The 15,993-nt window shown below is 35.0% G+C and overlaps 3 protein-coding genes across 3 annotated transcripts; 2 read left to right on the top strand and 1 right to left on the bottom strand.

Annotated features, from left to right (window-relative positions):
- Nucleotides 1–40: 40 nt before the first annotated feature.
- LOC125474453 (putative protein FAR1-RELATED SEQUENCE 10) lies at nt 41–3,243 on the top strand. The gene is made up of 5 exons (XM_048578234.1): nt 41–159; nt 309–384; nt 824–1,896; nt 1,973–2,416; nt 2,499–3,243. The coding sequence occupies exons 3-5, from the start codon at nt 871–873 to the stop codon at nt 3,099–3,101; spliced, it is 2,073 nt and encodes a 690-aa protein (XP_048434191.1). The 5' UTR covers nt 41–159; nt 309–384; nt 824–870; the 3' UTR covers nt 3,102–3,243.
- A 4,906-nt stretch (nt 3,244–8,149) lies between these two features.
- Nucleotides 8,150–9,277, bottom strand: LOC125474452. Its single transcript, XM_048578233.1, has one exon. The coding sequence runs from the start codon at nt 9,110–9,112 to the stop codon at nt 8,471–8,473; it is 642 nt and encodes a 213-aa protein (XP_048434190.1). The 5' UTR covers nt 9,113–9,277; the 3' UTR covers nt 8,150–8,470.
- A 2,896-nt stretch (nt 9,278–12,173) lies between these two features.
- Nucleotides 12,174–15,993, top strand: LOC125474451 (glucose-6-phosphate 1-dehydrogenase, chloroplastic-like). The gene is made up of 10 exons (XM_048578231.1): nt 12,174–12,441; nt 12,945–13,123; nt 13,215–13,309; nt 13,398–13,512; nt 13,942–14,147; nt 14,229–14,378; nt 14,453–14,573; nt 14,722–14,951; nt 15,063–15,263; nt 15,450–15,993. The coding sequence occupies exons 1-10, from the start codon at nt 12,222–12,224 to the stop codon at nt 15,694–15,696; spliced, it is 1,764 nt and encodes a 587-aa protein (XP_048434188.1). The 5' UTR covers nt 12,174–12,221; the 3' UTR covers nt 15,697–15,993.

The following is a 15,993-nucleotide window of genomic DNA, read 5'->3' as shown; positions in this document are numbered from 1 at the left end:
CATATTTCAATTGGGCCCATTGGCTTGTTTTATAAAATTATCTCAAATTCACCAAAAACAACTGAAATTCCTCTGCGGAGAGAGAGAGACGATGAAGAACCCAAAGCGCGAACAAAAACACAAAGAGGGGTTGTACTTTCGCTCGCATTTCCGTATCGGGTATGTTAATTTCTCTCTCAATTCATCACTTCCTGCTCAAAGTTCGAACCTTTACCTCTTCACTGCCACTCTATCTTCTGTTTTTTTTTTTTAATTTTTTTTAATATAATTGTGTAATTTTTTGAATTTCTGGACCTAAACATTTGCAGCGGCTCTGCGACTCCACATTGTCTTGGCCTGAATAATTTGAGCCGTTCGAAATTTTGAAGGCAATTTTTGTTACTGGTAAGCTCCTTTTTTTAATTAAAATTGTAAGTTTGTTATTTTTATCTGTTTCACTGTCTTAAAGATCAATTTTTTTGGGGTATCGAACAATTTGAATTCATGCTTGTTGCTGGGTTTCTTTTAATCTTTTTCATTTAATTTACCTAATTTTTGGAAAATGACATGTGTCTTTTGTGGAATTTCGATTCGTTGTTAGTTTATGCCAAATTTTCATTTTTGTTCATTGATTTAGAATTCACTATCTTCAGCTAAACTCTGTAGTGTTAACTCTTTAGGAAGGATATAGAATTTAAGGAAAGACTCCGCCTTTCTCCGCTGCGTTTTTTGGGACTAAAATCGCATGATGAATTATTTATAAATGTATTTTTCCTTGTTTATACAGTCTGAATGAAATGCCAACTTTTTGTTCCAAGTAATCACTTTTTTCCTCGGTTTGCAGATTGTTTGGCTGAAGGTTACTGGAAAACTTATTGTGTTTCTTTAACGATGGCAATGAAGCCCTCGAACATCTGGCTTCGGCGCCAACAGTGCCCATGTGGAGATTGGAAGTGTTACATTAAGTATGAAGGAGATGATTTGACATCAGTAAGCTCTCAGCATGTGAAGAGTGAGATAGCTCAGTCTTCGTCATCATCAGAAGCTGTCTTCACTCCATATGTTGGTCAAATTTTCAAAACTGATGATGATGCTTTTGAATACTACAGCAACTTTGCCAGGAAGAATGGGTTTTCAATTAGGAAAGCGCGCTCGACAGAAAGCCAAAACTTAGGAGTATATAGACGAGATTTTGTTTGTTACCGATCTGGATTTAATCAACCGAGAAAAAAGGCCAATGTGGAACATCCTAGGGAGCGAAAATCAGTACGATGTGGATGCGATGCAAAGTTGTATTTGACAAAGGAAATTGTTGATGGTGCTTCGCAATGGTATGTTTCACAGTTTAGTAACGTTCATAATCATGAGTTATTGGAAGATGACCAAGTGCGCTTACTTCCTGCATATCGTAAAATACAAGAGGCTGATCAAGAAAGAATTCTTTTACTCTCCAAAGCTGGGTTCCCTGTAAACCGGATAGTAAAAGTGTTGGAGCTAGAAAAGGGGGTTCAACCTGGACAGTTGCCCTTCATAGAGAAAGATGTTAGAAATTTTGTTAGGACTTGTAAGAAGACTGTTCAAGAAAATGATGCTCTGCTCAATGAGAAAAGAGAGAATGATATGCTGGAACTTCTTGAGGCCTGCAAGGCTATGACTGAGAGGGATCCAGATTTTGTCTATGATTATTCTGTAGATGAAAATGAAAAGGTTGAAAATATCGCATGGTCATTTGGCGATTCCATTCGCGCATACAATGTTTTTGGTGATGTAGTTGCTTTTGACACTGCGTATCGTTCAGTCACTTATGGATTGCTCCTTGGAGTATGGTTTGGTATCGATAATCATGGCAAGGCAATTTTCTTAGGATGTGTGCTACTACAAGATGAAAGTTCTCATGCATTTGCTTGGGCTTTACAGGTTCGTGGATGTAAATTCTTTGGTCAATCCCCATCAGTCTTCTTGTATTTCCTTATGATTTTCTTCTTTTGAACAGGCTTTTATGCGATTTATGAGAGGAAGACATCCGCAGACTATTCTTACCGATATAGACTCAGGCCTCAGAGATGTTATAGCAAGCGAATTGCCAAATTCAAAACATGTAATATGTATATGGCATATTTTATCCAAAATATCCAGTTGGTTCTCTTTGCCCATTGGATCACAGTATGAAAACTTTAAAGCCGAGTTTGATATGGTCTCTCATCTGGAGAATGTTGAAGATTTCGAGCATCAATGGAACATTTTGGTTGCTCGGTTTGGCCTTGTATCCGATAAACATGTAGATTTGTTGTATTCTTACCGAGCATCCTGGGCATTTTCTTACATTAGAAGTTACTTTCTCGCTCGTACACTGACAGCGGAGTTTTCATCATCTTTGGAGTCATTCTTGAAACGAATTTTGAATGGACAGACATGTCTGCAAGTATTCTTTGAGCAGGTAAGGTTTATTTGATCTTTTGGTGCATGTACGTTCAGATTTCGATAACTGCATCATTAAGTTCTGTTTTGGGATCTTGAAGGTTACTATTGCTGCCAACTTTGAGAACCAGACCAGAGAAGGGATGCAATACATGCATGTCAAGACCGGCATGCCTCTGGAAGAACACGCACGGAATATTCTTACACCTTATGCTTTCAATGTCTTACAACGCGAAATTGTTCTGTCTGAGCAATATGCAGCAACAGATTTGGGGAACGGATCCTATCTTCTGAGACACTACAAGAAATTGGACGGAGAGTGCCTTGTCATTTGGATGGATGATGAGCAGATTCACTGTTCCTGTAAGGAATTTGAGCATTCTGGGATTTTATGCAGGCATTCCCTTCGCGTACTAGTAATGAAGAATTACTTTCAACTCCCTGAAAAATATTTTCTGCTCCGTTGGCGGCTAGAAAGTTCCCTGGTTTCTTTGGATGATCAAAATGCTCAAATCAGCAGCGATGAGTGTGCTCGGGCCTTTCACGGGCTTACTGATACCCTATTGACAGAGTCACTGATCTCCAAGGACAGATTTAATTATGTTCATAGCGAGCTTACGAGTCTTCTCGAGCATGTTAGGAAGATGCCGGTGATTGACGAATATGCTGCGATTGCTGCAGCTACTAACATCAGTGAATCTTAGTCGTCTTTGTTCATAAGATTCAACTCTGTGTATGAAATGTGGTGGTGTGGAAGGCATCAAATTGTACTGACTAAAATCAATAAGCTCGCTCTCGAACATTTGTATACAAATTTTAGAAACATGAATACAGAATTTTTATCAACCCCGGTCAGCTCAAATTGTCTGGATGGGTGTCAATTTTTCAGTGTTATTTAGTTCCGGCTGTTCGGTAGATGTCCTTCCCACAGCAGCGGTGGTCACAAGTTGTTAGGGGTTTTTCAGTTTTTCATTTGTTTTGGGCTATAACTTGCTTTTGGGCTCGTTTCGCTGCACTTTGGGAGCTATATCCGTGTTGTGTGCTTATTGTAATCCGGTCTTTTCCTTGTAAATTTGTTTAGTAATAAAGTTGCCTTGTTTCCAAAAATATAAGGCTTAAATGTTATAATGGTCCCTGTGTTTTAGTCATTGGGTCAATTTAGTCTATGTATTTTCAATTTGGCCAATTCGGTTCTTGTGTTTATCTTCGTGAGCCAATTAAGGAAATTTCCATCTAATATTTGTAAAAAAATTCATAAATTATTATAAACTTAGTTATATAATTATTTATTTGATTTACAATATTTAATAAAATTTAAAAATAAAAGAAAAATTATTCTCCTCCCAACTCTCCGACTTCCTTCCTAACATTATTTCCCTCTCTTTTCTATGTCATAACCTTAATAATTTTTCAAATTTGAAGTTTTTTTCTCTTATATGTGTTATTTCTCATTAATTTGTATTGTTAATAAAGAGAAAAGGTAATTATATCTCTTATAATTTTTCTTATGAAATTTTTAACATATATTGAATGAAATATCCTTAATTGGCTAACAGAGATAAACACAATGATTAAATTGGCCAAATTGAAAACACGGGAACTAAATTGACCATATGGCTACAACACAGAGACCATTTTGACCTTTAAGCCAAAATATAATACATATGAGGGAAATTATTTCTACACACTTTTTTCGTCTTCTGCACACACATATTTATTTATGTCTCTTGATCCTTCTCTGAATCAATTAATCAAATGACCATAAATAAAAACAGGAGTGCATGGAACGAAAATGGTGTGCGGAAGGAAATCACTTTCTTATCGGAAAATAATGTAAATTGTAAGGTGCATTCTAAGATGAGTCGCCTTCCAGTGTATATTGGGACAAATGGAGTTCACCGACCTCAATTTAATTTTCTGCATCGACAATGACTTGATGGCCGGATTGCAGACGCGACGTTTCTAATTTCCTCAATATCGTGATGTTGTCTTGATATCCTACTTAAATGCAGTTTCCGTCTACTTTTTAACCATGTATTGTCGGAATGTGTCTCTGACACATTGACCTGGAATATCTAATAGGATCCTGAATCGAGTCGTGCTGACCAATACTTAGAAGATGACGAAACCAAAAATGCAATAATGTATAAAATATGAATAAATTAAAATCTAAAAATGGTTGAGTACACGAGTGCGTAGTAAGAGTCCGAGAAATGTGACAATCTAGCTATGAAACGGACGTCAATTTTTTAATAAAGAATGAATGTAATAATGTTGATATGTCATTTATAGAACATACGATATTAATGTTAATGAGAATAAAAAAAACAAACGTCATGCAAAAAAAAAAAATCGATGATGGTAAAAAATGCTGCTTCTTTGTAAATATTCTTCAATTAAAGCTTCAGCAGGTTACATCATTGGTTTGAAACACACCAATGACCACGGCATATGAACAAAGACTTCTCATCGCACATTATTGCAGAATGGGGTCACTAAAATTTTGAAAGTATCTGTAGGGCCTTATATAAAATTCAATGTCCTTCGTTGCCAAACGACAAGCACTACTTTCACCAATTCAATGTCTTCTTTGTGGTCTTTATTGGTCATTTCTATTGACTAACGTCATATAAATTAAGAGTTCGGATTTCTTTTTCTTTTCAACAGCTCAGATAACATACTCTTTCAGCTTTGGACACAAAGATCCGGAGATGATCTCTATTCATTGGATTGGACTACCAAGTCAATGAAAATTTCAAATTTGTAGTTTTAATTTTTTCATAAATGATAGGATATTTATAAAAGTACTATTACAATGTAAATTAAGTCATCCGATAAGTTCTAATGAATTATGTTTTAATATCGAATTCATAATATTATATTTTTTTTATCCGTATGATTCAGACACGAGACCTCCTCGAGTCTGAGTGAAGACGTTATAGTACTAAACTAACTAATCATGTGGCCATGGCATTATTTTATATGAAGCCACACAAGAAAACGTCTGATTGGGGTTGTCGTGTTTAATGTCTCCCACTCCACCGTTGTGTTTAATTGCAATATTTGTGAGTGCTTGCCTCCAAGGAAACCAAATCGAGTGCCAAGTCAATTTCACTCTCATTATGCTCTCTCTGCCCTTTTTTTCATCCTTTTTCTGATTCCCATCATATTTTTTTATCTCAATTCAAGAAGGGAAATGGGGGGTCGTAATGAAATTATATATTGGGTTGAAGGTAATATTAGGTGACATGAGAAATAGACCTTATTAATATTGTGTGTGACGGTAAGAGGAAAGTGTAACAATAGTCTTTAAGTTTTGATCCAATTGGAGGAATGCATCTCACCTAAATCCGTGATCATTGGTCTCTTAGCTCATCAAAACGTATAGCTATGGTCCTTTTTGTCAACTCTGTTAAAACTTATGTCAAAATGAATCACGAGTCACACACGTGATGCTAATCAAAGAACAAATATGAAAACCCAAATGAGAAAAATTGTAGCAATAGTCCCTCAACTTTAATCCAATTGGAGAAATGAACCCTTAACTTTAACCCAATTGTAGCAATGGTCCTTCCAATATGACTCATTTTGACGGAATTCTGACGGAGTTGACGATAGAACATAGTTGTACGTTTTGATGAGTTAATTAAGTTAAAGGATCATTTCTTTAAATAGGTTAAAATTGACAGACTATTACTACAATTTTCTCCGATGATAACAACACATGAGGAGAAAATCAGACAAGAATAAGACGATTTTGATGAAATAGATATCATGTTAGTAAATGGTGATGCATAGTTAGTTGGTGGTGCAGTGCAGTTTGTGTCTTGTTTCTTGTGACTTGTATGCTCACCTTATGAGAATGTTGTGCATCCCATTATGCACTTAATTAAGCTCGTTAAGATGTCAAGATCTCTAAGCTTTGTCGGATGGTCACTTTGTGCCTGCTAAATCAACACCAAAAAGTATAGAAAATATGCACACCTTGTTCCAACCATGGACATAACTGGACAGCTCATCATGTACACATGCAACTAAAGTCTATAAAGATTGTAGCATCAAGGTTTCGATGGAGGGCACAAAACATGATTAATTCTCCATTTAAATTTGGAATATGGATTATTAAAGTAGTGTTGCATTATCGGATGTATGTTGTCGAACATATATTTAGATCTTAATTTGGAATATAGAGTTACGACATAGTGTTTTATTGTCAGACTTGCGTTGTCGGACATATATTTAATTTAGACTTGAATTTAGAATATGAATTCATAAAATAGTGTTTTGTTTACAGACATATATTTAGACTTAAATTATTTGCATATTATGATTTTGTCACATTTCAGATGTTGATCAACATGCATCGATTTCGGTATTCATTTGAATATTCGAGTTAAGATGTGTCATTTTGGACCATATTGTCTAATTAAAATAACAAACTATTGATAACCCGACAAACTAATGACGAAGAGAGTTTCTAGTAGCTTGACGAAGCACAGCACATACATCCATGTCTTACATATGCACACTTTCTTGACTGGTAGAATGCGTCTTATTCAAGGCATGATCAGACAAATTTGAAGTCTAGCACGAATTGGACTATTCGTTCGACGGCAATTGTCTTGTTCTGAAAGACCTGGAAACCAAGAGTCAAGTGAGCATTTGCTTGGTATCTTCTCCAAAGCTGGAGAAATTTTTAATTGTGACGATAACACAAATGGTACACCACGTATTTTAATTGAAGTTGTAAGAAATTTTATTTTTTAAGTTATTAACTTTTTAGTACACATATCCAACCATTTGTATAATAACACGTGGTGTACTACTCCGTGTACTGGTCACATTGAAAAATCTCTTCCGAAGCTGGGGGATAAACATTGCACAAACATAAAGCAAGAGCAAGAATCAAACATATCCATAAAATTAAATTTAAATTAAATTAAATTCAATGGAAAAAATTGAAATCAAGGATGTTTTATTATATTTGGTTTTTTTTTCTAAATGCAAATTTGGGCCTGTCCGTGGAACTAATTGAAGTCCTTGGATTTATACGTGGACTGGGATGTGAATACCTTTCCCCGTCTTTATCCAATCTCCAACCATTTGTTTGATGTGGGACATTTTGCGGAATCAGATCAGCCATTTATTATTAGGGGTGAAGTTTGTTAGATAATTATTATGCTCCCAACTTAAAGGTATTACGGAAATAAGTTAACAATGTATATTAAAGTAAAATTCTTCGTTATGTGAAGTATCATTTTATATATGGAGAGACAGACAAATATATACATTAAGGGGTGTATTCAATTGAGAATTTGAGAGACTTTAATAGATTTATAAATCCATAGATTTTTATGGAGTTTAATTGATTTATAGAGTTTCCATATAAAATTTTGATTCAATTTCCTTGAAATCTCATAAAAAGAGGTCAGATTTGTAGATGCTTAAAATACATTACAAAATCTCTCAAATTCCCTCAAATTCTTCAACTTTCTCAAATTCTTTAAAATCAATTTCTAATTGAATACACATAGAATGTTATGAACTTCTTCAAAATCCTAATTGAATACACTCAAATTTCTAACGATTTTAATAAACTATCTTAAAATTGTAATTAAATACACCTTAAATTTCAAAGAATCACTTAAAATCCTGATTGAATACCCCCTAAATTCATCAAAAGAATTAAAATCCTTCAAAATCTCAATTGAATACATCTCCCTAAAAACGATTAAACAGCCAAATAAACAGCTTGGCAAACCAATATGTATCAAATTGACACACTTAATTAAGCACATCACATCTTTATATTAGTAAATGTGGTACGGATAACTTTATTTCCACGAAACCACAATCTTCTAGTTCACCCAACATACTTATGTAAGCCTGTCACATCTCTGTATCTAATGTGATCAGTAAATATGGTACAAATATTTTTATCCAGCTCAGACCAGGGCATGGCGAAAATAATACAGAAGAAACAATACCCCAAAAATTCATCAAGTAAAAATAAAAGTAGTCTTTTACAAATAATAAAACTAGGTTGTTAGCTCTTATGATCTCGCTGGAAATATCAAAACATGATTGACTGTTGGACTTCAAGTTTAATTCCTTCTTTCATTCTCCTAATGAAATCATCACACTTCTTGTTCAACTCCTCTGCACTCAGCACTTCAACCCCTTCCTCTTCATACAAATCATGATCGTCCACCACAACAGAGTTGTTTCTGCAGCGTTCATCTTCCTCCTCCGCAGCAATCAAAACCCTTTTTTTTTCTTCTACTGACACCAATATTTCATCTGCGCTTGCTTTCACTTGCTCGATTTCGACGTTGACAACTTCTTCCTTCGCTTTTGGAGATTTTGTTGCCTTGGTTTCTGCCAATTCAACTGCTTTTCGCCGGCTTTCGACACTCTTGAGATCGTGTTCTTCATTGGTGAGATTGGAACTTCCTGGTGGAGAAGTTCCAATGAGACCGGAGTTCTTCACAATGAACACCAAGAGTCCATTGCAAAGTAAAAACATGTAGTTCTTATCGAAATTTATAGAAAATGTGAAGGAATTGAAGGAGTGGAGAAAGAAAGAGATCAAAGAAGAGTAAGAGAGCAAGATTGAAAGCACTGAGACAGAGAGTAAAAACTTGATCACTTTGTGGGATTGGTTGAATTTGAATTGGCCTGCAGATTGGATGCTTGAAATCTTGATAGAATCCATGGATATCGGAGAAATTGCTCGAAGGGTTTTCCGAAATCGCGATGAGATGGTGCACAAATGTGATCAAATCTGATCGCAGGATTGAACAGAGCCTCAGAGGCCTAGTGAGTAGAGAGAGCTTTTGGTTTTGCACTTGACAAGGAAGGAAGCTTTTGGGTGCTTTATATAAGTTTAGAGTTGTGAATATAAGGGAAAGAGATATCTTTGGATCTCTTCTACTTAGGCTACTGGATTAAGTGATTCGGATATTTGAAATATCATTTAATGGTAAAAAATTATTACATCTTTTAAGGAATCAAAACAGATAAATCATTAGATGAAATTTCAAAAATCCAAATCACTTAATCCGATGATTATGATAAAAAAGATCCGAAGAGAATCTCCTTCCGAATATAATAATCTTTTGGTGGGTGAACTTATTTTGATATTTTGCAAATTTGCAGTGGTGCCCTTCACAGATGTATAGACCCCAACACAGTCAACTACCACTTTAATATTTAATTTTGATGACCAAGACTAAGTCAATGGTCTTTCCAAAAACAAAAAGTGAAATTTTATGGTGGTTCTTTTAGCTGTCTTATGACTTTTCTCATCAAGGAAAGAAATTTTTACGATGTAAATACACTATTACGTTGACGATTCGTACTAATAATATAAGAACATGTGATATATATTCTTGTATTATTAGCACGAAATATAGAAATTTTTACGATGTAAATACACTATTACGTTGACGATTCGTACTAATAATATAAGAACATGTGATATATATTCTTGTATTATTAACACGAAATATTATCATGACACTAAAACTATATCATCCAAAATTTTCTTGTGAAGGCGAAAAAATTTAATTTCATCTTAAAATTTTCACTTTATAGGATACATCTGTTGAGGTAGTAACTTTCTCTATTGGTGCCATACAATTGAAAAGGTCGTTAAAAAGTTTTTTCCTACATAAAGTAAAAGTTCTGACTAAAAGATGGTTGAATTTGAACAGTTGGTTTAATTTAACATTTTGTGGGTAAGTAGATGACTAGTAATTTCAAGGGTTAATTTTAAGGATGGGACATTCAAGTTTGTTTGTTTTTCTTTTTTTTTTTTTAAAATAAATGATATTATCTATATTAAGGAGAATGGTGGACTTAGTCTTACAATGAGCTAGTAATAATGTAGTTTAAATTCATATTTGGCGAGAATCGAATCTAAAATCTCTCACTTACAAGTAAAAAATAATATCACTAAACCGTAATACTAAGTGACAGGACATTGAAGTTTTAGTTTGGTTCAAGATTGCATATCTTCAATTTCGGCATATGGTTAGGCATGCATGTAATGAAAGTCAATAATTATCTCAATGGTAAGAAATTATGAAACCATTCCTTAATTCAAAGCGTTCAAAACATTTTATGCTATTTTGGAAGAAGAACTTTAATGTTTGATGGAATATTAAAATCGTTGTTGAAATTCCACTAAGAAAAATAATATAAATGGACTACTCGACCAATTCAAAGTTACTATTACAAAGGCGGATTTGTTACACCATTTTTTTTACATAATATTTTACATGTGTTTTTATGAGATCTCATTCCGTAATGTATTTTGACAATTTGAACCGTCTATATTTTAAAACATTATTTATAAATTATCCTTGTAAAAACTAGACAAATCCAAAATATTAAGACATTCATTTATAATGAAAAAAATGAACAAATACTATGCTACGAAGAAATTTTAAATCCTTAATCATTTTGGATGTCTAATTATTTTAGGATTGACTTGGACATTAAGGTTGACCAGTCTGGAGGTTTGTTGAATCTTCCGTGTGGAGCCTGGAGGTTTGTTGAACATAAGTGAGTGTTCACATTGCGGTGACTTGGATTTGCCACGTGTTAATCCCATCTTTCTGGTAACGATAATAATAGGAAGACTAAATTAGTTGATAAAAATAAAGAAACTAAAGCATATGGAAGTTGATAATTAGTTTATTACTGAAGCGTTGATAAACGTGCTTATTTCTATTAATGATACATCAGTTAATTTGTAAATTATGTTTACAAATTTAATCTATTTAACATTATCTTAATCCAAATTGTGTAAGAACAAATTCAAACTTATAGGCTGGTTAGGGATGGGCTTTGTGTGGGGCTGAGGCCTGGGATGGGCCAAATATGTCACTTCCAAAATTGGGTCAACAATCCTTGATGTCTAAGCGTTTAAGAGTTGGCCCATTTTTAGGACCAGTTTCATTTTCATTGTTAAGGGGATAGATCTCCATTTTCTTCAAAAAAATGGAGATTGGTTATGAAACTCACTTCACATTGAATTTCAACGATCCTAAATTTTTAGGACAACTTTCCTTTTCATTATTAAGGGGATAGATCTCCATTTTCTTCAAAAAATGGAGATTGGTTACAAAACTCACTTCACATTTAATTTTAACGATCCTAATTATTTATTTTTTAAGTTGCACTTCATAGATCATCTTTGCAGATCATATGATGTGTCATCAATAGCAAATAAGTACATTAACTAATACTTAAATAGTAATCAAATCATCAACAATCATGTTATATGATTTACAAAATATAGTTTAGACAAAGTGGGTCTCATTCCACTTTCTATAGCCGGTTATTTTGTGCATATTAAGGGTGGCGCTACTTACACATCTCTTTTTACTTTCCACATACTCTTATTAATTTTTGTACTTTGATCTTTTTTAATTCATTTGATTCGACGACCAAAAATTAATGTATAAGAAGTAAAAATGGATGTGTGATAGGACCACCCTAATCAAATGCATGCATCCCTAGCCAATCTCCAAATAAACTAACAAGTAACACTTTTAAATAAAAATTTGCTCACTCTTTGGGGAGTGGTTAATATTAATAATCCCAATATGTTATCTCACCAAAAAGTGCAACATAATATTATATATTTTTGCTAACCAAATAAACAAAGCATGGTTCTGATATGTGAGATCTACTGAACCAACCAAGTGTGCACAGATATCACTCATTTAACAAAACATTATCTCAAAAGCTAAGCTATAAATACTCCTCTCAAATTATTCCTCAATTTTTTTGAGCTTCATCTCCTCCCCTATTGCATGGCTACTCGCCTGAGTACCTGTTCATCTTCTTCAACTTCATTCCCTCCCTCTTCATTCAAAAACCAGACACCCCGCCTCATAAAGTTCATCACTTTGCTCAGAGAATCCCATTCCTCCAGATGGGTTTCTCAGATTCCCCTCAGAATCCCTGCCAGAAAGCACTTTCAGCTCAAATCCTCAAATGGGCATCCGCTCAATGCTGTGTCTTTCAATGACGGTTCGTTTCTTGGTTTTCTGTTGATTTTTTGCTACCCCTTTTGGCCTTTCGTTTAATTGTTTGAGTAAAGAGTTTGTTTATTTGCTTGATTTGCTTCCAAAGTGTGAATTTTCAAAAGATTATTGATTGATTGTTTAGGATTGTGATTAAACCACAAGAAACATTCTTTATTGACAGACGTGATCTAATTTCAATTATGTATGATGCTTTTTTTGACCAGTTTCAGAAAAGCACTTTTGACAACTGGAAATCATACTTTTAGAGTTTTCTTAACCTGGATTGAATGCTTATAGATACAATTTTAGCAATAAAAACTACAATTAGTGACTGTAAAATAACTTGCTTTGGAAGTTATAGTGTTTTTCGGATTTTGAATCCACAAATTTTCCATCTTGGTGCTCCATTTAGCTGTCTGCGATCTGTTGTGCTTCATTTACTTGGTTAATTTTCTTTGTTGGGTTTATTACTGTTCAATGTAAAATTGGTATTTGGAATTTGTTCAGCTGGAAATACTCTGGGACAAGAATATACCGAGTCTCGTGGCAAAGCCTTTCCCATCTCGGATTCAGAAAATGTAGCATCTAATTTAAGCATAACTGTTGTTGGTGCTTCTGGAGACCTTGCAAAGAAGAAGATATTTCCAGCGCTTTTCGCTCTTTATTATGAAGATTGTCTACCTGAGGTTACAGTCTTCATCATGTCATCAGTTTTCACATGGTGATCGTACCAAACAAATGGCTAACTACGTTCCATATGCTTATATCTTTGTGTAGAATTTCATGGTGTTTGGTTATGCTCGAACTCAAATGACTGATGAAGAGCTGAGGAACATGATTAGCGGAACCTTGACTTGCAGGATAGATCAGAGGTATGTTGTCTTCCTAAGCAACGGTGAACATGCGGTTACATGAATTCTTTCTGTTATCTACAAATTGGCGTGCATCAATGACTCGCAGGGAAAATTGTGAGGACAAAATGGATCAGTTCTTGAAAAGATGCTTCTACCATGCTGGTCAATATAATTCCGAGGAAGATTTTGCAGAATTGAACAGCAAGATGATTGAGAAGGAGGTAATGCGTACTAGATCTTTTTCTCTTGTATGTTTAATATGAGCTAGTTTTGTACATGCAGAAAACTCATCGAATACTAGATAAGTTGATGTAAATTGGACATTTAAGAAACATTGCAGAAAATTAAATCTTGCAGGAAACCTTATTACTATTTGAATGTACAGAGTAATTGTCTTTAAATAGATTTCAAATCTACTAAGACTAGCTTAAAAGTTTATATCCGAGAACCGACCTTTGGGAAGAAACTCCTAGATAAAGAGCCTGAGCTTCAACTTCTTACTTTTATGAGATACTAATCTGAAAATATATATAATGGTGGTCTGGTAGATGTCATGAACAACCGTTTAACTGACAGGTATTGATGTACATTGACAAAAACTAACGTTTTATGACAAACAGTTTGATATCTTGGATGGTGCTCCTTTGCAGGCCGGAAGCAAGTCAAATAGGTTGTTTTACTTATCAATACCTCCAAACATATTTGTGGATGTGGTCAGATGTGCTAGCGTTAAAGCTTCTTCCGCGAATGGGTGGACGAGGGTAATTGTTGAGAAGCCATTCGGTCGTGATTCCGAATCATCTGCGGAGCTAACCAAATGTTTAAAGCAATACCTTGCTGAAGATCAAATATTTAGGTGAATTTTCTCTCATGCTTTATGAATACTCAGATTTATTTGATTTTAATGAAGAAGTTTGATCTTCTAAATACTTTTCAGGATTGACCATTACTTGGGCAAGGAACTTGTCGAGAATCTATCCGTGCTTCGCTTCTCAAATCTTGTTTTTGAGCCTGTCTGGTCTCGTAACTACATTCGTAATGTGCAACTGATCTTTTCTGAAGATTTTGGCACAGAGGGAAGAGGAGGGTGAGTTTCTTCGTCTACAATGTTGTATGGCATTAAATTATTCAATCACCCGACTGTGATTACCTCGTTTCCAGATATTTTGACAAGTATGGAATCATTCGGGACATAATGCAAAACCATCTTCTGCAAATATTAGCACTGTTTGCTATGGAAACACCAGTCAGCCTAGATGCTGAAGACATTAGGAACGAAAAGGTAAATTTCTCTGTTTCTGATATCTTTTATGTCAAAATTCTGGTTTTTAAGAAATTTTATCCCAGAATGTTATGGAGATCCTACCTTAATGTTCTCACCTTTGAGTTGATCATGATATATTTGATTGGGGGAGATGATCTGAACTCAGGTAAAGGTTCTACGGTCAATGAGGCCACTGCTGCTTGAAGATGTAGTCATTGGTCAATACAAGGGTCACAGCAAGGGCAGCAAATTGTATCCTGCTTATATAGACGACCCAACTGTGCCAAAAGACAGCCTCACCCCTACATTTGCCGCAGCAGCTCTCTTTATTGACAATGCCAGATGGGATGGAGTTCCTTTCTTGATGAAAGCAGGAAAGGCTCTCCATACTAAGCGGTATGTTGAAATGTCTAATCTCCCTAAGGATCATTTATTGTCGTATTCCCTCATATTGTGAGATGCAAATATTTGGGCAACCTGATTTTTTCGCTATGATTACTTAACCAGAGCAGAGATCAGAGTCCAATTCAGACATGTTCCGGGAAACTTGTATAAGAGGAACTTTGGAACCGATTTAGATAAGGCTACAAATGAGCTTGTGCTTCGTGTCCAACCTGATGAAGCCATATATCTGAAGATCAACAACAAAGTCCCTGGTCTTGGAATGAGACTGGATCGAAGTGACCTGAATTTGCTTTACCGATCAAGGTACAATACTCTTGTAGGCATTAGGCTGTATGAAATGGTCTTAAATCTCCACTAAACTTTAGTAAACACTTAACCAAATGGGGATGTTCATACTAGTAAAAGTATTTTCCCCAAGTCTTTAACTTTTCTGCTTAATAATCACTTGCATAATGAAGGCATTATTAAGAGTATGGTTGCTTTGTGAAGGTATCCAAAAGAAATACCCGATGCATATGAGAGGCTACTCCTAGATGCAATTGAAGGGGAACGAAGGTTGTTCATTAGAAGTGACGAGCTGGATGCTGCTTGGTCACTATTCACACCATTGTTGAAGGAGCTTGAGCAAAAGAAGATTGTTCCCGAGCTCTACCCCTACGGCAGTAGAGGACCTGTAGGACCGCATTATCTTGCTGCGAAGCACAATGTCAGGTGGGGTGATCTCAGTGATGATTGACACTTAGCAAAGTTACATAAATTTTGCTCTGCGGTTTTTGCATGCTCATGTCCGGTTCTTGTTCCCCATTTTAGCCATTGATTCTCGTCAATGCAGATATTGAAATACTAAAATGTTTCTGTTATGTGGTGGTTATTCTGGTGAATCATTGAATCATCACAGGACTTTGTGGATTTTACTCATGGTAGAACAATTTTAACAACCCTCAAGTGTGAACAGTAATGGTGAGATTATTGAATGTGTAATATTGGACCGCAATGGTGGAAATCTTTCTATGGACACCAAACATGCTCTCTA

This window comes from the organism of the source record quoted next, unplaced genomic scaffold (genome assembly GCF_019419815.1).
Source record: "Pyrus x bretschneideri cultivar Hongxiangsu unplaced genomic scaffold, Pyrus_bretschneideri_v1 Contig12, whole genome shotgun sequence".
NCBI classification, from domain to species: Eukaryota; Viridiplantae; Streptophyta; class Magnoliopsida; order Rosales; family Rosaceae; genus Pyrus; species Pyrus x bretschneideri.
The sequence above is the reverse complement of the archived record's forward strand: the minus strand, read 5'-3'. Positions and strand labels throughout refer to the sequence as shown.